The sequence below is a fragment of the Dunckerocampus dactyliophorus genome, chromosome 3 (assembly GCF_027744805.1).
Source record: "Dunckerocampus dactyliophorus isolate RoL2022-P2 chromosome 3, RoL_Ddac_1.1, whole genome shotgun sequence".
NCBI lineage: Eukaryota > Metazoa > Chordata > Actinopteri > Syngnathiformes > Syngnathidae > Dunckerocampus > Dunckerocampus dactyliophorus.
Window position 1 is genome coordinate 1724523 of NC_072821.1, and position 22146 is coordinate 1746668.

At 45.3% G+C, this 22146-nt stretch overlaps 1 protein-coding gene across 1 annotated transcript in view; it reads left to right on the forward strand.

Annotated features, from left to right (window-relative positions):
* LOC129178430 (AT-rich interactive domain-containing protein 3B-like) overlaps positions 1 to 19552 on the forward strand; it is an 85421-nt gene extending 65869 nt beyond the window's left edge. The window contains exons 5-9 of the mRNA XM_054770678.1: positions 9485 to 9668; positions 11062 to 11321; positions 12962 to 13246; positions 13333 to 13425; positions 14317 to 19552. Of these exons, the coding sequence (XP_054626653.1) occupies positions 9485 to 9668; positions 11062 to 11321; positions 12962 to 13246; positions 13333 to 13425; positions 14317 to 14510 (1016 nt within the window). The 3' untranslated portion in view covers positions 14511 to 19552. The remainder of the gene's footprint in view (positions 1 to 9484; positions 9669 to 11061; positions 11322 to 12961; positions 13247 to 13332; positions 13426 to 14316) is intronic.
* Positions 19553 to 22146: the final 2594 nt, after the last annotated feature.

A 22146-nucleotide genomic window follows, 5' to 3' on the forward strand; every position in this document is an offset into this window, starting at 1 on the left:
GTGTACACATGTACCCCCCACCCCCACCAGCTGTGGCTTTGGCCACATGCTTAGAATAGCAATGTATCTATAGAGTAACGTTACATTTAACTTACCTTATGTGGAGGCTGCGTATCTTAACACTTGATATGAATTGGTGCGGCAAGTGGCAGCCTGCACTATAGATAGCAAATTCCATGCACTCGAGGTCTTTTTTTACCTTTTATGTCCCTGAGCGTGCATTAAAAATAAAGCAAACATGGCCCCTGCCATACAGCAGGGTCCTGGCAATCAATATGCTGCCTTGATGTGTAAACGTAAACAACCAGGCTGTGCCCAACTGAAAGTAAACATGTAACATATGGAGCCCAGATCCTCATTTCTGCTGTCAATGTCTGTGCGGCACCGATGAAGACTGTCCCAAATAGCCACAAGATGACATTTAAAAAAAACAGGACATCTGAAGACTGCAAAACACCATTTTGAAAACAGTGACAGACTTCCGAGGACCATTACACGTTAAAGACGCAGTAGAAACGTGCTAGTTTTGCATGCAGGCTGCTGTAATATGCATGCCAGGCCAGTAATTGGCAGTGCTACTTTGTTAGGCCTGTCACGATAATTGCTAAAATAATAAATTTAATAGAACGTTTAAAAAAAAACAGGTTGATAATTATGACACTCGACGTGCTTCACCTGCTTGTCTCTCTGTGGCACACAAGCTGGATCCTCATCTGTCTGCGTGTTGGTTCTATAGTGGAATGAACAGAGAGAGTAATCCCTCATCTCATTCGGCCTCTTTGTGGAGGCGGGGCTACTAGTGAGTTGATACAGCGTGCTAGCAGTTAGCCTCGTGAGGCAGCACAGGCTAACATGAATGAAGGCACAGAAGCGATGGTTTCAGCCATCAGTGTGGGAATATTTTGGTTTTGAACAGAATGAACAAGGTGAGCGCATGAACACCGACGACCAACACGGACAGTTTCCTATACTGGGGGGAAAGAAGTCAAAATTTTCCTGATACTTTGTTGTCTTATACTCCATAATGACACGCAGAAGTAATTCCACTTCTCTTAAGTCTTGAAAAGCGGGAGACAACGGACTTATACGTTCTTTCTTCTTTTATGGTTTGGTGTGTCACGTGGTTCCGTCTGCGTGTCTGTTCACAGCGCCACACGTAGGTGCGCCTTTTGGATTACATAGTTTTTACTCTGATCCATTCCCATCCGGATGTAACGTTTTAGTTATCCGGCACAGTCTGGATGCCAATTTTTGCCAGCCCGTCAAAAAATAAATAAATAAAATAAAATAAATCCCAGGAGCGTTCCCGTGCGGACAGGGCCTAAGTCACTCCTGTACTTGCTGTACTCGTTAATAAATGACCATGTGGTCAAAGAGAGCTATGTTTTCCTTACCACTTTTTCATGCACTCCAAAATAAGCTCATTACATATAATACGTTTTCATATTAAAAACAGCCTCTTCTTTTATCGCCTGCTTTCAATTAACGCCCTGTAATCTTTGCGGTTTAGGTAAGTAAATAAATGCCCCCGCTATAATTGTAGCATTTGCAGTAGTTCCTTTGACAAGACGTTGCATTACGTGGTGTGAAGTACGGAGTGTGACATAGCTGGGGTTTGGGTTAGGTGTCCAGGCTGGAGGGAAGAGGAAGGCATGGGTGCTCTGAAAGACCTCAGACATGAGTTCACAAAGCCAGGGGCTGTTTGTGTATGCTGGCTGACACCTTTAACAGCACTAATCCAGTCTTTCTCCAGCTGGCAGCTACCACACCTCCTCCGTCCTTTCTTTCCCCGCTTTGCATCCTTCCTTGCTTTCTTCTTTCCTACAAGCTGTAAAGCCCGTCGCAGATTGTATACCCCTTCTCTCCTCATTGTCCGTCCTGTCCTCTCGTTAATGTGCTTAACAGGGCAAGCCCCACAGAATTGTCCCAACACATCTCAGAAAACTAAGAATGTCGGTTAACACGTGATCTTTCCCCTCTTTCCTTCTGTTTTTGTTTCCGTGCTTGCTAGTAGACAGCTGTGAAAGCTCACGCCGCTTGCAGCCTCGCGCGGTGACACATTAATTTCCTGTGCGTTGGACAGCTGTTGCTCTGTCATTGAATTATTTAAAAACAAAACAAAAAAAATGCAATGTCCGTCATGTGAAGTCAGCCAGAATCTTCATTTACCACTGCTGGCGTCAGGGGCGACCAATTGATTTAGTATGGAAGGCCCTTTTAAATGCGAGCAGCTGTTTCCTGCTAAAAATAGGTCAAGGGTCAAATAAAATGACCTTGTTACTTATTTTTGTGAGTGTCCACAAATTGAGACGGAAGGCTGGGACTGCAGTGCAAGTGTTCGATTACGGTGGACGCTCTGCCAAATGAGACCAGAATTGATGATTCTTGCAAACGCTGTCGGGGATGAGCCAATGTAGCCACGATCTCATCCATCATCATCGCACTGCTAGTAAATGTGTAGAAACATGCCGCGTGTCTTTTAAACATCCGCACTGTAAGGCAGGGATATTCAAAAGTTGTTTGAGGGGGACATATTTTCAGAAAGCTAAGGACCGGGGACTGGACTTCTTCCTTCCTATTATTCTTATTTTGTGTAACAGGGTTTCCCCTATGATTTTTTTTTTTTAAAGCTGTAGTGGTGGGCTGCATGGGAGGGCGCACTGCCGCTACTGTGTCGTGCCACTGCTGTCTGCAATTAAAAAAAAAAACAAACAAAAAAAACCCAGCAATTTTTTCACTTACTTATTGGCTTATTTAACTTTTTCTACAACTAGCAGTACATGAACCAAGAACATTGCAGCCCTTCTGTGATGCCATCAGAGCTTGACTCTCAAAAATGTTAACACAAAGCACGTTTTAAACCACTTCTAAATGCACATCAATGACAAATGAAAGGGATGAATGAACATTTAAGTGACGGTAGTGTTTCTCACCACTTGCAACTTTCTTCAGCTCCATTTTTGTTCGAGTGTTGAGGTGAGAAACACCCATTTTTAAGAACCTGTTGCAAAACACGAGTTAAAGATCCTCTGTGCATGACAGGAGTTCTCTAGTGTTTGTCGGAATCTGCTACAAAAATGTCGGTCGCTCCCAAGTTTTGAACTGAACATGTGGACCAGGCTGGATAGGCAAGCTGCCAGTTTACTAGCCCCCCCTCCGGTAAGGGATTCCTATCACCCATCGCCTGTCTCGTTGCTGCGTTTTCTTTATTCATGGTGTTGAAAAGTTTGCTGTACAGATGACAGCGTTATCAAAGTGGTCACGCGTGTCCATTTTGTGAATTTATCACAAGAAGAATGTGGGAACAAAAATTGCCTTCCCAGTGGGAGGTTGGGAACAGTTGTCACTTTTTGTGTTGCTTTGCCATCTTCGGCTACTTCAAGGAACAAGGATGACACATGTAAAAATGAGCATCCTCTGACGCCCCGAGTCAGTCTACACATACAAAATGGATCAAATAAACAAATAAATAAATAAATAACGGATGGCACAAAATCTCCCCAGGGGTGTCATTTGGGCACCCCAGTCTTAAGGGTTGAAAACAGTCCTGTTTACTTTGACATGTAGCCCATAATCCTATCTTGTCTTCTAGTTTTTTTTTTTCTACTCGCATCACCGTTGCTACCTCCCCCCCCCCCCCCCCCCCCCCCCCCCCCCCCCCCCCCCCCGCCCCCCACTTCTACCTGACTCTATCTCCACTGCTGATCATTACCAGTCTAGCCGGTGGCCGTGTGGCGCTTGTGTTCACAGTGGAAGCCGGAGGAAGGACTTAGGGAGTGGTACGGGGGCCCTCAGCCATGGCACTTCCCACCCAAGCGACCTCTGACCCCCGGTACCATTAATCACTAGGCTCCTGATGGCCCTGTCCCTGGGGGGAAATCAGCGCGGGGCAAAGGATGATGGGAGGTGAAGCCTGCAGCCAATTACAGCTGGGCTGAGAGCAGCTGAGTGGACAAATCACGGCTTTATAGAGAGATGAAATAGCCAATAGCTTGCCATGGGAGCCCTGCGGGGCCTTGGCGCTCTGCTCCTGTCCTCAACATGCGCCGCCACGTCACCTCATCTTCCTCTAGAAGTTGAAACAATTCCAACAGCGTGTGATGAAGGAGCTGCTGTGATCAAAAGAGGTGTTCTTTTTTTTTTTTCTTTTGCAGTGCTCTAATTAAGCTTGTTAGACTTAAGCATCTGCAGGGTAGGAAGCGGTGCAGATGTTGTGGACACCAAAGGCAATCGAGGCTTGTGCACCGTCTGGACAGCTGTTGCTTTTTTTTTTTTTTTTAAGACAATTACAGAATTATTAAAGGTGCACATTGAGATGGCAGCACGCTGAAATGTGAAACCTTGCTGTCATGTGTTGACTAATTAATGACGTCTTCAGTTTCAAACGCAGCACCGCCCCACTTAGGATATACTGTACACGATATACAGTATCTGACCACATGGAGTACATTTCACCCTTACGTTTCAGGAAGCATTTTATTATCGCTTCTCAACAGACGATGCTATAGAAATGTACTTTAGAGTAGTCAGTGTGCAGCTTGTACAGCAGCATAGATTTACTATCTACTAGAAGTGAGTGGCTGGTAGATGTAGACACCTTGCGCTCCTCCAACTTCCTTCTTTCTGCCCGAGGATGCCCCACAGGTGTGGCCCCTCCATTACCTCCACCTTCAGCTTCCTCAGCGAGGCACTTGTCGTCTTGGAGGAGTGTTTGGACTCATCATGTTGGAAAACTGCCACGTGTCTGGATTCTGCTCCACAATGTCACAGTACATATCGGAGTTCATGTTTTCCTCAACGAACCGTAGCCCACCGGCGGCGGCAGCACTCACGCACGGCGACGCCAGCCATGCTGGACTGTAGGTGAGACACGATCATCCCACTAAAAGGCTGCAAAAGGGTTGCTAGTTTTGTCGCAATTGACAATTCAAATCAGCAACATTTTGTTTTTTCAGAAGTCCGAATTCTTTGGTGTCTCTCTCAGGAAGACAGTGCATGATATGCTGCACGCTGCTATGCCTCATTAAACTCCAGAAGTGCTCCTCTTTGCCGTGTCAAAGCACCTGTTGAACTTCATCTTTCGCCTCAGCCGACCACAGCTTCACCAGTGCTGGCAGCACTCGTGCAGCCCCGAACCGCGATGCTACCACCATCATGCTTGATTTTAGGCAAGAGTGACTGTGTTGATCGTAAATCCATTCTGCTATACAAGCTGTGCACTGACTACCCTAAAGTATACTTTTGATAGTATTGAGAAGGTACTACTACCAAACACGCTGCTATGTGAATAAAAGCCTTGCTAGCACAGCTGGCTGTCCGCTGCGGTGGTGGTGGTGGGTTGGGGCGGGGGGTGGCCAGCACTCTTGTGTCATTTGTTGTCCACTCATTGTTCACGGGTTCAGGGTGGGCATGAAAAACATGGCTTCCTGCTGACCTGCACTTTTAATTCACACATCAATAACCCCCACCCCCCACCCCACCCCGGCTGATCTCTGACCCCTCCAGTTGTACTAATTGTTTGATGCGGGATTGATGTGCTGGCAGGGGCATCAAATAACTGACAGCCAAGCACGCCTGATGCTTTTTGATCGGCGCCGCGCGCCTTCTGGAACAGCCGCAAAAGACAACGACAGCTCGTTTTCAGTCTGACGGGGGTTTGTTTTCATGGCCAGATGATGCAACATTTAGCACATGCTGTACTGTCGCCACTACTGTCATTGTCCATCATATCAATGTGGCGGTCTTTTTCTAATGACTTTTGTTTTTTTTCCTCCCAAGGACACTGGTGTCCTGGCAACAGGCTGCTTTGTTTAGCCTCGTGTTAACTAGCTTGGCGGATTAGATGCGTGTTTTCCTGCCACGGCTTTAACAAGCTAAAGCATGTTATCTACACGTTGGCGCGCTTCTGGGTGAAATATGAATATTAATACTGTATCTTGATTAGCACTCATAGATGGGAGGCGTTTTCTATGAAGTGGTTGTTCGCATATCAAAGAAATAAACATTTCTCATAGGAAAGAATAGGAAATATTTTGTTCCAGGGTCAAAAAGTCACCATTTTACCAGTTTTATGAACTGTAGAGGTAATTATTAATAACAAGCGTAAAAACAAGGGAATCAGCAAATCTATATGAATATGTTGCAGCCACGCATTCAGTTGACATCATGCAGACCTTATATTCACATGTATAGACCCCTCAACAATAACAACAACAATGGCAGGCTCTCGCTGTGTTTAGCTTGTATCCTCTCCAGCCTGCTGTGCAATCCTATTGTTGTAACCTCCACATGCACAATGAAGAGGAAAGCGCATTGGCCAAACAATGTGTTTTTATTGCCATCGCTACACATGACGTGTGTGTGAACAGGCGAGCCCACTCCCCCACCAGGCTCCAAAACAAAGGAAAAACAACTGTAATATGCCGGGGGGATGGCATCATCTGCTCATTCTATCAGTGGAGCAGGGCAGTGATAGTAATCTGCCACAGAAACTGCTCTTCTGTCGGGAGATGATGCTGTGCGTTGGATGATGCTGGTGGTCCGTGATGGAAAGGAACCTCCTCGGTGTCCTTTGCTCGGCCACACGTCAGACTGTCCAGCTCAGTGCCGATGACAGAGCCTGCCTCCCTCACCGGTTTATCCAGACGTGTCCGGTCCTCCTGCTTGCCTCCAGAACACAGTCGTGTAAGAGTATGGCCTAAAAACATTGCAATTAAAGCGTAAACGGCCCCAGTAGCATGCCAAGGGTGAGGCAAGAAGTAGTGTACGAGTCGTCGTCCCCTGGCTGGCTTTATGTTTTAGTTGTGAAGCTGAAGAATAGTTAAGGCATCTTGACTTCCCGCCGATGTCCACATAACATCAAAATCTTCTTTGATACCAGACTCCACACGACTGTTTAGGTGCCTCTGTGGGTGCTGCTGTTTTGGTTAGCAACTGTTTAACATCAGTGTGTGTGTGTGCGCGTGCATGTGAACCCTAGTGTCTTTGAACTAACTTAATGACATCTGCCACCTGTTTCATGCTTTTCCTGAGGGGAAATAAAAGTGCGGACAGGTGCTATTTGTTTCAGGTGAATGACTGTTAATTGAGACACGGCGTCTGTGAGAGTGGAGGTCGCTATCTGAGGAAAAGTGCTACTTGCTCATGCTGAACACACATATTTTCACACACGATGACAGCGTCATTTTCAAAGAGCTCATGTTTTAGTCCCCTTTTGGCTTTATGTGAGGCTCGCCCAAAAGCATTTGCATTAGAAGGTATCCAGGTGTACATGTCAGCGGATTTTTAGTTCATGTTGGCTGGCAGCAACAGTTGAAGTAGAAGTCTAGTCTAGGTGTCTAACTCGCCGGAGGTTACTAAAATGCTGGTGCATGGAATGTCCGAGAATCTAGTGGAAGGTGGAAATACCCTACGTGACTTAATTTACGTACTCCGGTAGGTGCTTCTGTTTTGGTTAGCAACTGTTGAATGTCCGTTTGTGTGAACACTAGCGTGTTTGAACGGTTCCCATCTGTTTTTTGTTTCTCTTGAGGTCAAAAAAGGAGGCGCTTATTTGTATAAAGTGAACAGTGCACCCTGCGATGCAGTGAGTATTCAAGTGGAGGCCATGATATTAGCTCCCCGCCTATTTTCTTTTCTCTGCTTTGAATTTTAAATACCGTCAATTCCAGGCTAGGCTGAAAGCACTACAGTTCCTATGATGCTTTGAGTGCAAATTCAGGAAGTAGTGAAGTGGACGCTAATATCACAATTTGAAGTCTTATGTCTTTCGTCTTATCGGTCGTGTTTTGATCTGACAAATCGTAATCGTAAGTTTGATCAAGTGTTGAGTTACAACAGCTTTTGCTCAGACTGGTTGGACCACGGCAGCTGTTGAACATCAGCGGGGGGGAAAAAAAGCGTCTCATGTCTCACTCATTGGGGCTAACGAGTGACGCTGGGAACACGACTGTAGGCAGGATTGCAAGGCTTATAGTGTTTATAGTCTTTGCTGTGTAAATATCCCTAATATGCTTCTTAAGGTGTAAAAGTTAATTTTAATAACTGTGAGAGGTGTTTTTAGTTTTTATTTTTTTTCTAGCGGTGCAATGCTTCCTCAAATCGAGCACCTTGATTCCAAAAAAATCAAGTTTTTTTTTTTCTGCCTTGAGGAAACGCTTACGTCACCCACGCAGAGGACACAGAAGGAAGCTGATGGTGACAGACAAAACAGACAGAAAATGTGGCTAAAGAGCAAGTTGAACACCGTGACGTGTGTCCGTTGCAACCAGCCTTTATTTCATCTGCAAAAACACAACGCTGTGAGTTAAGATGGAAAATAAAAACCTTTTAGCTCACTGATCACGAGCTGCTCATTTCTAGCAGACTAAGCTGTGTAATGGAACAAGGAAGTGTGTGTCTCACTCACTTAGTTGAGACTAATGTGTTCCACTACAGAAGGTGTCTTCATTTTACTTTGAACACTCCAAAAAGCCAATATCTTTTAAGAATAATTGTCGTAACCCCCGCAAATGGCAGGGATTTACTGTATATGGAGAAATACGATGCGGATTAATGCCAACTGTCACCGCATTGTTTTCAAAAGCGCCACTTCCATGACTGTTTTGTCTGCTTTCAGGCCAGAAGCGTTTTAAGTAAAGCGTCAAAGAGTTCCAAGAGTGAGGCCAGAATTAGCGTAGAGGTCAGCGGCGTGTCCACATAGGCCCCTCATGCACGTGGCTTAAAGATATGTTGCTAACTTAACAAAAATGAATCAGGGCTAATCTTCATTCTCCAAAGTCATTAATGAGTCCAATTCCAGGTTAAGGGGCTGAAGGATTGACTGGCATTAACCGCACGGGCAAATCAGCGCGAGTCGCCTGTGCCGGGCAGCAAAGGGCGGGGAGGGGGGCCTGTTGGATTTAGTCGCACAATCCTCTAAATGAGCTTCATTACATTGGACTAGCCGGGGGGGGGGGGGGGTGGAAGCCCACCGTCACACCCTTCTCCCTCCCCACACCCGCTGCTGCCAGTGGATTAGCAGGTCGCCACAATCCCAGGCCCCTCCTCCTGCTTCCCACCGAACACTGTTGCACTTTTTGCTTAGGTTTTGCCCCCCCCCCCCCCCCCCCCCCCCCCCCCCCCCCCCCCCCCCCCCCCCCTTTGGTCCCGCACGCTGCTTGCAAGCCTCAGTGCAGATAAGCCCTTGACAAGATTAATGCATCTGTATCAAAAGTCTCGAGCTGCTTTGCTTTGTGTTGTTTGGCGAATCCCCTTTTCCAGGTCAAGCCAGATTGCCTTAACTGGGCTAATGTCTTTTCAAGGCAAATTTAACGGGACACGGGCCTGTCAAGCTCGTCTCAACAGGGTCCCGGACGCTCTGACAACTCTATCAAGCACTTCACCAGTTGTCATTGTTAGCGTTTGTTGAGTTGCGATCACAGCATTTTTTGAGATCACCTGCTTGACTTTATTTCATGTTTAATAACGCGCCTCTTCCACACAGGCACCCCGGTCAACCGTATTCCCATCATGGCCAAGCAGGTCCTGGACCTCTACATGCTCTACAAGCTGGTGACGGAGAAGGGAGGTCTGGTGGAGGTGATCAACAAGAAGATCTGGAGAGAAATCACAAAGGGACTCAACCTGCCCACCTCCATCACCAGTGCAGCCTTCACCCTGCGCACACAGTGGGTGTTTTAGGTTTTTAGGTTTTTATTCATGCCTACAATGAGCCTCAATCCCCGTGAGGTCACCAGTGGCTTTTATCTGGAGTTCAACATAAATATATTATATGAATTATTCCTAATATAGATCATGATAACAATAAAATACATCAGAAATGAATAACATTTATCATTAATACGCTATTTGTTGCAAATTCATATGTATTTCCTTTATTTTCAGGTCAGTTACGTTTTATTTTTTATTTATGTATATTATTTATGTCATTTCTATATATTAACCATTATAAAGTTTACATTAATTATATAAATTAATGTAAATTAAATAAAAAATACATGTAAAATAATATAAATAAATACAATAATGCATAAAAGTAAAATACTAACAACTATTTAATGTATAGGTTTTGATGAATGTGTTTTATTGTGAGGTCATTTGTTTTATTTGTTTAATTGGTATATTAACTATTGTATGGTTAGAAATAAATGGTAACAACAAAATAATACATCAAAATAGAACGTTAATACCTACAGTATGTCATGTAGAGTATATGGCTTTATCGTGAGGTCAAACAATAAATCAACATCAACACATTTATTTATTATTATGATTTAGTGTGTTTTATGCATTTCATATTTATGTATACTATTTATTTTTATATCCAATTAGAAGAAATAATAGTGATCCAATGATACATAATAAATAATATACATTGAATATAAAGAGCTATGCACAGTGTAGAAATGGTAAGGATTGGCATAAGAATCGATCGATTGTTACAAATTATGTAGATTGCTAATTGATCGTATCTTGGAGCAATCGAGGCAAACACAAATGCAGTACTCGGCTGGAACCAGCAGAGGCGCTGTTGACATTTTTAGTCTTTGTGTGACACACGTGATGTGTGTGTGTGTGTCCGTCCGTCCGTAGCCATTTTGTTTCCTCCGCTGCGTTTCACATCCAATCCCTGCCTCCATGACATCACGCGCAAGTCCCATTGATCGCCATTGATTTATTGGCGTGATGTGGGTCAGAGTTCACCATGACTAGGACGGGCTGTTTGACTGACAGCTCCGGGGAGAAAAAACCTTGAGTGTATTGTCACACCTTCTTGGACAGGGTCCACTATAGCGAGGACGCCTTAATGAAGCCTCATGTATTTTTAATGCTGCGTAGCCAAGCTTTATCTAATGGACTCCGGCGCTTTGCGTCTTATTGATCCTCGAGCGCTGCCGCCGCCATTATGTAGTCAGCATACATAACACGGCACATTCGTTTTACCGTAATGGTATGGAAAACGCTGCCGTGACGGTGCGTATTTCCCCCACTCACGTCAGCACACACAGCGTGTTTTTCATGTTACGTTTCCATGCGTTTAATGGACATGTGATCTTCCAGGTACATGAAGTATCTGTACCCCTACGAGTGCGAGAGGAAGGGCCTCAGCTCCCCGGGCGAGTTGCAGGCGGCCATCGACAGCAACCGGCGCGAGGGCCGCCGTCCCAGCTACAGCAGCAGCCTCTTCCGCTTCTCTCCTTCGCCCAGCACGGCTCCGCACATCCTCTCGCCTCCCAAGATGCACCTCTCCGCCCTGGCCGCCGGCACCTCGGGGGCGCTCAACGGCCTGCAGGCCTCACCGGGATCCTCCTTGAAGAAAGGTAGCTATAATAACAAGTTGCGTACGTGCAAGATAATCATGCTCAGAGATCAGAGAGCTATTCATTTAACAATGTTTATTTTTGTGCTTGTAGTCTTTCCTAATATGTTGTTTTACATCTTATATCACGTAAAGACAGGGCCTGTGTCCACTAGAAACACGATAGATTTCTTATGCAATAGCGGGAGTGTCCACTAGAAACACGATAGATTTCTTATGCAATAGCGGGACTCGACTATGGAGCGTTCCAGTGAGCTCCCACTCTGTATTTGAAAATGCCGCCCTCTGCTGCCCGTAGAAAGAAGTGCAGATAACAATCTCTAACCGTACATGTACAGTACTGTACGCTGTACACTGTACGCGGTAAACTCAAGGTAAGTATTCTAAGAATAATAAAAGATATGATGAAAACTAGTGGTATATGCTGAAACAACATTTTTTTGGTACTTTTTATACAATTATAACATTTTTACAAACATTTGTCTATAGTGTGTTTTAATAAATGATTGGCGTTAAATGTCAATTATGACATGCAAATGTATTCTATTTAATTAAAAAATATAGATCATTATAATTTATGTAACATATTTTTAATATGACATCAGAATATAATATATATTGTTATATAATATTTGCTAATACATTAAATTATTTTGTTTTCTTTGTGTATTCAATAAATGATTTGACATTCAATACCAATGGGTACCTAAATAGATTATTTATGTATTTATTTATTTATAATACATTTTGTAAATGTAGATTATAATGTAGATGAATATTGTTGGTCATGCTGTCAAGTTAGCAATACTTTGGTTGCATTATTTTTAATGTTTTGAAGAACTATTTTCATAACCGTTCCACAAATTCATGTTTGTACCAAAAGCTTATTATTAAAAAACAATAATCCTTAAGATCAGATCGGAAGCTAAAAAATGTAGATCAGGACATGCCCAGTGATGACCTATTTTTTGGGTCCCCTGGCAGTCAAGGGACCTTAGAAGTGTGTTGACTTTTCCCCTTCATGCGGCACCCCTGGCCAACAGCACTCATAAATACATTGGAAAATGCATAATTAATCCATGTGATCGCTATCAAGTGATTTCAGTCCTGGATGATGGATATCGGAATCGGCAGCATAAAGCCCTGATTGGAGCGTCCCTAATTTCATTGTTTTACGTTGATGTCGTGCACCGCTTTTGGTGTGTTGTCGTATTTTGAGGTGAGAAATGTGCATACTTGTAGAGTCCGGCATTAGAAGAAGTGAATAAAAAGTTTTTTAGTGAGACGGTGGCCATCGAGCGTCCTCGTCTTTGGTGAAACATGCTGACTAGCGTTCCCTCCCTCGCAGTGCATGTGGAGGTGTTTTAGTGTGGGGGAGTGAGCGTGGTATGTCCAGGTGTGGGCCTGGGGGCTGCAGAGAAGAACAAGCGATTAATAACACGGTTCCCACGCTGCATTAACTTTGAAGGCCCCCCCGTTGACCCTATTGATAACTGTCATTACCTGCCTGACATGACAGGAATGTTCAAATTAGACAGCAATCCAAACCCAAGCTGAGCCGAACAGCTGCTGAGATGGAAGGCGATTGTGTTTTCAGTTGCAAGATAAAGGCTTTGAAAATTCTCCTACCTTCACTCCCAGATGACCTGACTCCCTCCATCATGGCGGCCAGGCCCTCCATGGCGTTGGCCTTGGGGCAGCAGCAGGTGGCGGGCTTGGCACGCGCCGCCACGCTGGAGCAGCTGAGGGAGAAGCTGGAGACCGGCGTGGGCGTCGTCTCTGGGGAGGGGCCCGAGAGGAAGATGGCCCGCCTGGCCGAGGAGCAGCAGCGCCTCATGCAGCAAGCCTTCCAGCACAACCTGCTGGCCATGGCTTCACAAATGCCCATGAACCTGCGCCTGGGCGCCCCCGCCATCACACCCAGAGGTCCATACACTTCAGAAATCATCAAACTAGCGTTGCTAGCCAAAAAGTCCACATGAAAGCAAGGTTTTTGTCTTTTTCCCCCATAGATGAGAAGCAGCAGGATATGTCTCTGAGCATCTCAACTAATGGCAATGCCAGCATCACCGTCTCAGTGGAGGTCAATGGCACAATGTACTCAGGTACGTCTCACTCCGCCACCTGCAGCCGTAGCAGTAGGGGGCGCCTCTATGGACAAAAACAGTGCGCACTTGACAACATGTACCTTGTTGTAGCAATTTCACCCTCCAGTACGCTTGTACGCTACACTGCATGGTGCCAGTTGCCCCTCGCCACTTTGCACTTTGAATTTCGCAGCTTCACTCTATCAGGGTTTTCCAAAATATATTAATAAATCCTGCTGGTTTGTAGTTGGCTGCGGCCTATTTTAAGTCAAAATATGCATATTTAAGCACATTTTGCCTAAATGAAGCCTTTTCAAGCATACAAATGGCAAAATGAAGTAAAATACAAATATAAGGTGCTCAGAAGACGCATTCAAAGACGTTGCGATGATATGCAGTATTGTACACTGGTCACTAGGTGTCAGTCATGTTACTGTAATGTTGGGTGAGACACACAAGCACCAGATGTGATCGTCGGAACAACAGGCTTTTATTGCAGGTCTGAATGATTTCACATGAGGCACAACGATCCCTAACACGGCTGCTGTTGTGGCTAAAACTCAACTCTGACCTCCCGACGTCACTTCCCATCAGCCTCCGACTCACAAGGGTGAAGGTGACTATAGGGGTGTTACTACAGGTCTAGAGGGCTCTAATAATGTTTAAGAAACGTATTTAGAAGGTCGTAAGCAGGTTTTCTATCGTCTAACCGCGTAAATATTTAATGTATAAATAAGGAATCCTATTTTGCGGAAAACGGACTTATGGACTTATCACGGTCGGGTGTGGAAGTACCTGCGATGAGGAGGAGGGGCAGCTGTGTTGTCAGGTGGTAAAACGGAGCACCCCCAAGTATGATGTGGTGATCATAGCGCCATTTTGTTCACGTGATGATGTCATCGGTTACAGGAACACTCTTCGCCCAGAAGGCTGCAGGGGTCCTGGGAGCCGCTGCCGCCTCAGCCCCCCCTGCTGGATCCAGCGTTGGCTTTGCCTTCTCCGCACCCCCGGCTCAGACCCTCAGCCCGGCGTCCACTTCCTCATCTTCCTCCTCCTCCAAGGGCCCCGGTTCGGCTGAGCTGGCCCCCAACGGGTCACCCTAATTGCGAGCGACCTCCTCTCCCCGCCCTCCCCCCCTCCAACGGGCGGCCCCGCATGAATATTCAGTACAGTGAGAAAGATTACAAACTGTTGCACAACAAATACCTCATCAACCCTGTCGACTTCTTGGCTGTCCGACGGTGAAGAGAATCGTACACCAACACACGTGCTCCAAACGCACAACTATGCATTTTACACACGCACACACACGCACACACACACACACACGCTAAACACAATCAGCGCAGCCAAAACCCACTGACAGGTGTCGTCACAATTGAACTTGAAAATCTTTTTAGCATATTTTCTTTTGTTTGTTGCCATTTTGTTGTCTTTATTTGATTTATTTAGGATTTTGTGTTTTTAGAATGTTTTTCTCTCTTCACATACCTCAAATGGAGCGACCTGCAGTGGTGTCTTTTTACCTCAGGAGTAGAATATTTAACCTCAATCAGCTTCTTTTTCTCTCGTTTTGTTTGTCTCGTACTTTTCCTTTTTGACCTCGCTGCAATTGGGGCAAAGTCGAGTACTTAGTGGCGCCGTAGACGAGCACAGCATGAAATCCAAATACCTCACCGTTCTCTCGTCACGGACGCTGACACTGAACCCCCCCGCCCCACCCCGCCCACATCACATGGACCGGCCTTGTCCCAACAGAACCACAGCACCTCTCTGCACGAGTGCTCTTTCAAAACAAAAAAAAAGCATTTGTTGGGGCGGGGGATGGGATCTGTTTGACCTCTTGGGGCGTGGGCGGGCGGGCCCTCTCCTCAGGAAGCTGGGAATCACTGGCTCCCCCCCCCATGGAAGAATGAATACCTCATGAGACTCTCCGTGCGAGGAGAGCGACATTACATATACCTCATAGGGCGGCCATGATGGAAGCCACCCCCCACCCCCGACTGCTGCTCACCTCACCCTCTCTCTTTCTGCGCTGGATTGTACAAACCGCCGTCTTTTCTATCCGAGTGATATCATCTGCCTCCCCCCCCCCCCCCCCCCCAGGAGGGGTAGAACTGCTGACATCCTGGTTCCGACCGATGCATGCGTACAATCACGTGACCTCCAGCTACTTTGCCCACGTTATTGCACAGCTAGATACCAAAAATAACCACAAGGTGGCGCAGTGAAAGCAGTTGGTAGTGCGTCTAGTAGGGGGGTGTCCAAAGCCGTGCCTATGCAAACATAAAAAATGCTGGGGGTCAATGCAGTACATGCTAAGCTAACAGAAGCATCTTAGCTTGGTGTAATGGTTGGTGTCATATCTCTTAATGAGCTCATTCTTTAATCATCACTTCATTTTATGTTTACAGTATGCCAAGGGCCCATTTCAATAAAGAAAGAAAGAAAATAAACAGCTCAAAAACGGCCCGCAGGCCTCACTTTGGACCCCCCTGACTGAGTACGTCAGGAAGGATTTACATGGTATTACTTGATGAGTTTAATGTACGTCTTTAATGCAATCCTGAGCCCCCTTCACACAGAAAAGCCCCGCCTTTTTCGTGTCTTTTCCCTGTTCTGTATGCACGGTACCGGCACAGGATGGGGTGACAAAAGCGACCTGGCAATTTACCGCCTTAGGACGTGGTATCAGAGCTGTAAGGTGGGACGTCGCCTGTGTGAAAGGGTGTTCCGCAATGCCTGGTCAGACGTCACTCACTTCTCCGACTGTGTTGTGTGAAAGTGCACGTAGTTGCAGGGTTCTGTGTGAAAAGCACAGGTGGACAAAATCCCAGTTTTACTTTAAGTCTCTGGTGCAGCAGTTTTGCGGCATCTCTTGTGTGAGAGGCTTTGGCCTTTTCCTGCCTTGTCTTTGCTTTGCTGTTCTGTGTGAACAGCACCGATCATTGGGGGACAAAGTTGATCTGAGCATTTTCCGCCTTCTGATGTAGCATCAGAGCCTCTTTTCACGCAGAGGTGTTGCAAAATTGGGATGTAATGGAAGAACCGTCATTTGTCCCGCCTGCACCTTTTACACAGAACCATGTAAATTGGCTCCCCCCCCCCCCCCCCCCCCCCCCCAGATCTTCATTTAAGCTCTGGTGTACCACTTTTGTGGAATCTTGATTGTCTGATTGGCTTTGTCCCTCATTGATTGGTGCCACTCATACAGAACAGCAACACAGAGACAATGCAGGAAAAAAGCAAGCTTTTCCAGGCAACAGCCTCTTTCACACAGACGCCACCGAATGGGGGCATCAGAGACCCACACCTGTGCCTGCAAACTGTGTGCGCTTTCACACAGTGCCACAATGTGGTGATAAGGAGATGCCAGCGTCCGGTGTGACATGTAGGATATGTGGAGAAGCAGGAGAAGTGACTGTCAGGTCTTGTCCCGCCTCTGATACTACTTCCAAAACTGTCAAATTGCAGCGTCATCCCATTTTGCTTGTGCTTTTCATGCAGGACAGCGACACGGGGAGAAAAATGTTTGGTTTTTTTTTTTACCATGTTCTGTGTAAAAGGGGGATATATGGACTTCAATCCTGATATGCTCTTGAGGCCACTATGGACTCATAAATAATTAAGAATGATCCTCCCTCGTGGGAATTCCCATGTCTGGCTTCAATCTGTGTGAAAGGCATGAGTGCTGTTGGCGTCCTGCAGAGGGCAGCATTGTCACAGTGTGACGCTAGTGAGGACAGTTGAACGCTGCCTTAAAGTCGGTCTCTCCAAGCTTAATCCTTTGGAGAGACCTCTTCACTTCACTTTTGATTTGATTTGATCCTTAAAGGCGGCAGGGGGCGCCTTTCATGCAGACCTCAGTTTTATTTTATTTTTTTGCTATTTATTTTTTTGTCTTGATTTGATTCTTCCTTTTCTTTAGCAGCAGACATCTTCTTTTTGTAGTCACAACGTGGGCGGTTACCAAAACGTTGAGCTACATGCGCTGGTGCACGTCCCGTTTGGCGACTGGGAATCAAATCAGGCGCAATGCGACCATGGTGACAATCCTACCAAGAAAACAATATGCTAGCTAGCGTGTCCTTTTGACGATTTCTGCTGGGATTCAAACAACTAGCTTTCTGCTAGCTGACCTGCTGCATAGAAGTATGCATGGTGTGTGTGTGTGTGTGTGTGTGTGTGTGTGTGTTTGTGTGTGTGTGTGTGTGTGTGTGTGTGTGTTTGTGCGCGCGCGCGTGCGTGTGTGATGCCAGTAGACCCTTGTCACATGACGTCGGACTACTTCCTGGAGTTAACCTTGAAAATCTGGCTTTTTTTTTTTAAAGGCGTTGTTCTGTATAAGCGACACGAAGGGGGGTGATGAAAGGGTTCTGGGTTCTTGCTGTAACGAGCTGGAAGGAAGCAAAGTGCGGTTAACACCTGACACTCGCTTCTTGCGCCCTGTTGTGCTGAAAGCAATTGTCGCTGCCCCACAAGTATTTTATTCCATCTAATTATCAGATTTTCTGTATGAAAGGACCAACGATTGCACCAGTAAATCCCGCTTTGCTGTGTTCAGATCTTCTGTTGTGGATGCAGTGCAGCAATTTTACGGGACCACTGTGCGAAAGAGGCTTTTTTTTGTTTGTTTCTTCCTGTAATTGCTGCAGCTGTGTGCGCTTTCACGCAGCGTCCCGCAATCAGTAAATTAGATGCCAGCGACAACTGCACTCAACACAACAGGGCGGGAAATCACTGCCCCGCGTCCCGGCCCTGTTGCGGCTGTGACCGCTGCCTCCTAAGCTGGAAAATAGCCAGGTCAGCTTTATCCGTCTGTTTACACAGAACGGCAACGTGGGAAAAATGCCGGACTTAAATGCTAAAGGCTTTTGGTAGCTTTGCGTGGCTAATTAGCAAGGATAAAAGTTAGCGGCAGATGCCTCCCATGTCTCGCATGTCAGCAAAACGTCGTAAGCAAAACATTTTTCCCCTGAAGTGCTGTGACTTGATGGTGAAAAGGGTCCATGAGCTTACGCCCCCCCCACCCTTGTCTTCGCACGACAATACCTCAGTGTGGCTGTTGCAGATGCTGACGCTAATTAGCGTCAAAATAGCCAGCTCTGCCGCCGCCGCCGCCGCCGCTTGGCTGAATGATACTTTAGACTGACTTTTGGTGTTGCATTTTGGGATTTTTCTTTTTTTTTGTCATCAGTACCTGCAGCCCAAGCGTCGTCGTCGCCGTCACTCGGGAAGCTGTGAAGTTCTGCAGTTTTTTTTTGTTTTTTTTGTGGCTCGGATTTTTTTTGAGTTAATTCAGCTTTAAGATTGTTTAAGAAATAACCTAATCTTTGTAAAAAAAAAAAAAAAAAAAATGGAAAAAAAGCAACAAAAAAAGAAGCAGGCGCATTATGCAAATGATTATCAGATACCTCATTTATCCATTTTCTTTTATGTGGTCTTTGGCTTGTACACTGCTCCGTATATTCATTCGACTGTGGGGTTTGTGCATATTTTTGTACTGTTGTTATTGTTATGATGGACATTATGATGATAATGATATGACTTCTATATTAGTTTTTTTTTCCTTTTGATTCAAAGCAAACAACGACAAGAAAAGACAAAGTAGGACAAAATGCGGTGAATGCTTGTTAAAAAAACCCAGTGGTTTGTGCTGATTGTATTTAAGAGGAGCACTTTCCCAACGTGTTTTTTTCCCACACATTCACTTTTGTTCATATTATTAGTAATATAAAGATATGGTTCTCAGGGCTTTAAACTTGTATGTCATGATAAAGTTTTACTTTATATCTTACTTCCACCCGACTCCTCTTTATTTCTGCTTTTGTGTGTTAAAAAACCAACATGATTGTGTGTTTGGTGTACTTTTTATGGGCAAATGTGTCTTTACTTCCCTTTTGACGGACAGAAATATTTCAATGATTCAGCACCGTGATGCAGCGAGATGATGGCCATTAGTGTGATGATTGAATCACATGCTTGGATGGACTGGTACTCGTACTTGTACTCGTACTCGTACTCGTACCACCGGTGGTACTCAGGATTACTTCTTTTTTTAAAAATGCAAACAAAATGATTTATTAGAGATATACAGTACGCAGCACTTATGGAGTACTGGTACAAATAGACACTTGTGAACCAAATGAATTTAAAGCCAAACTGTGACGTTAAGCGGAGTTAGCAAAAATAATTAAAATGTTTTAAAAAATGCTTTTAAAGCTGGTACTTTGATAACCACCACGGGCGCTACCCAATCACGCTGCCTTTAAAACCTCAACGGACTGCATGGTGAGAGGGGCAGAGGGGGTTGAGCCAAAAAGGAAAAGCTCTCAATTTACCGTTGCATCTACGTTCCTACGCTCACCTGTGGTCACGAGCTTTGGGTGGTGACCGAGACAAGACAAGATGGCGGGTACAAGCGGCTGAAATGAGTTTTCTCCGCAGGGTGGCTGGGCTCTCCCTAAGAGAAGGGGAGAAGCACTGCCATCCGAGAGAATCTCGGAGTAGAAGCGCTGCTCCTCCACAATGCGAGGAGCCAAATGAGGTGGCTCAGGCATCTCATCAGGATGCCTCCCGGACGCCTCCCTTGGGGGCTGTTCAGTAGGAGGCGTCAGGGAAGACCCGGGACGCGTTGGAGAGACTATTGCCCTATCCGCACTGTCATGTTTTCAGGTCAAAACGGCCAAGTATTTTACGGGAACGGCATTCTGGGTGACCTGAAACGGTGTTTTTTTTAAACTGCTTCCAGAGTGGGGAAAATCTGAGAACGCCGGCTTGTCGTTGCTGTGTGTACAGGCAATACGAAAAGGATGACATCGCCACAGCCTGGTCGCCGTCACGTGACCAGATGTCAGCTTCGACAACAAACCAACATAACAGCCGAATGTTTTGATGGACGTGACTCACCCAAGTCGACATTCTCCTCATTTTGTTGTCTTATACTCTATGATGACTCATTTCTCGTAAGTCTTGAAAAGCGGAAGATGACGGACTTATGCGCGTGCGCTCTTTCTTCTTCTGTGGTTTGGTGTGTCACGTGGTTCTGCCCGCGTGTTTACTCACAGCGCCACACGCAGGTGTGCTTGTGTATGACTTCGTTTTCACTCAGTGATTCATTCCAGTCTGGACGCATCAATTTACTAAACTGACACCGACTTTTTGTCCAACTCGACCAAAAATAAAAATAAAAATAAATATCAGGAACGTTTCTGTGTGGACGGGGTCTTTGTCTCTCAACTGGTCAGGGAGGAGGGAAGTCTGGGCTTCCCTGCTTCGGCAGCTGCCCCCGCGCCCCGACCACCCCGAAACACAGTTGCAACACAAATGCTCTGTTGACACACAACTTAAGAGCAACACAACTGTTGCAACGACACAAGTCGTGTCGTGAAAGGCTTCGCTGCAACACTTGCAGCTCACGTCTTCTACTTCTCATGTGACTGGGAATGACGCTTGTGGCGCCCCCATGTGTGCTCCAAATACTTTGGCAGACGTGCTAGCATACGTAATACAGATATCCTCAAAGTTTAATACAGTCGTCCCTAGCAATATCGCGGTTCGATTATCGCTCCCTCGCTATATCACATTTTTTCAAAAATGTATTTATATTTATATTTAAACCGCAGTAAACAGCTACAAAGATATAATATCCATCCATCCATCTTCTACGCCGTTCTCCTCATTAAGGTTGCGGGAATGCTGGAGCCTATCCCAGCTGACTTTGGGCGACAGGCGGGGTACACCCTGGACTGGTCACCAGCCAATGGCAGGGCAAAAATATATCATAAAATACAAAAACAAAGACTCATCTCCATAGACAAATTAGGTCAAAATAGATCAAATCTTTTAATGCTAATTTCTCACGAACGAATCGGCTGTGAGAGCGCCACAGCGTGTGTTTAACCCCGCCCCTCCACCTGCTCAGCGTGGACATAGAAATTCACTTATCACGATTGGGTCTGGTACAAATTAATTAATTATATATATATATATATATATATATTAATACTTAATATCCATTTTCTATGCAGCTTATCGTCACTAGGGTCACAGGGGTATGCTGGAGCCTATCGCGGTTGACTTTGGCGAGAGGCGGGGTCGCCAGCCAATCGCAGGGCACATTTAGACAAATTATGTTTTGTTTTGTTTAAATATTATTTTCAATTCAGTATTGTATTATTATTCATGATGTATTTTTGGTGCTAAAATTTAACAAAACCAATCTAAAACCAAAAAAACCCAATCAATTTAATTGAAATAAAATAATTTTCCAGTAATTAACAGAATTGTGGATCCTAATCTGGAAAACAAATCAGGTTACTTAAAGTCCCATTGATTTATTTTGCAATGTTTTTATTTATTTCTCTTTGCCTATGAAAGTTATGGAATTGATGAATATGGTTTTATTTTCAAAATATACCTAAATATATACATGAAACATTATCAATCAATTATTGCACATATTGTTCATGTAATATATATTGGGGGTATTTTCCCTCCATTTATTTGCATATGCATATGCATATTCATACGATGACATAAAGATGGAAATGCGTGCATTGTTGGCTCAACGTGATGAATAACGTGAACTTTATATCGTCTCTTTTTGCTACAGTGAAGCAGGTTTGGCGTTGATGCGGTCTGAGGGTCATGTGGCACGCGCACTGCGCCCATGTTGTTGAAGTAGCATTAATGTCACAATTTCGTCGTGCAAGCGTGAGCGTTGCTGATGTGATGTGA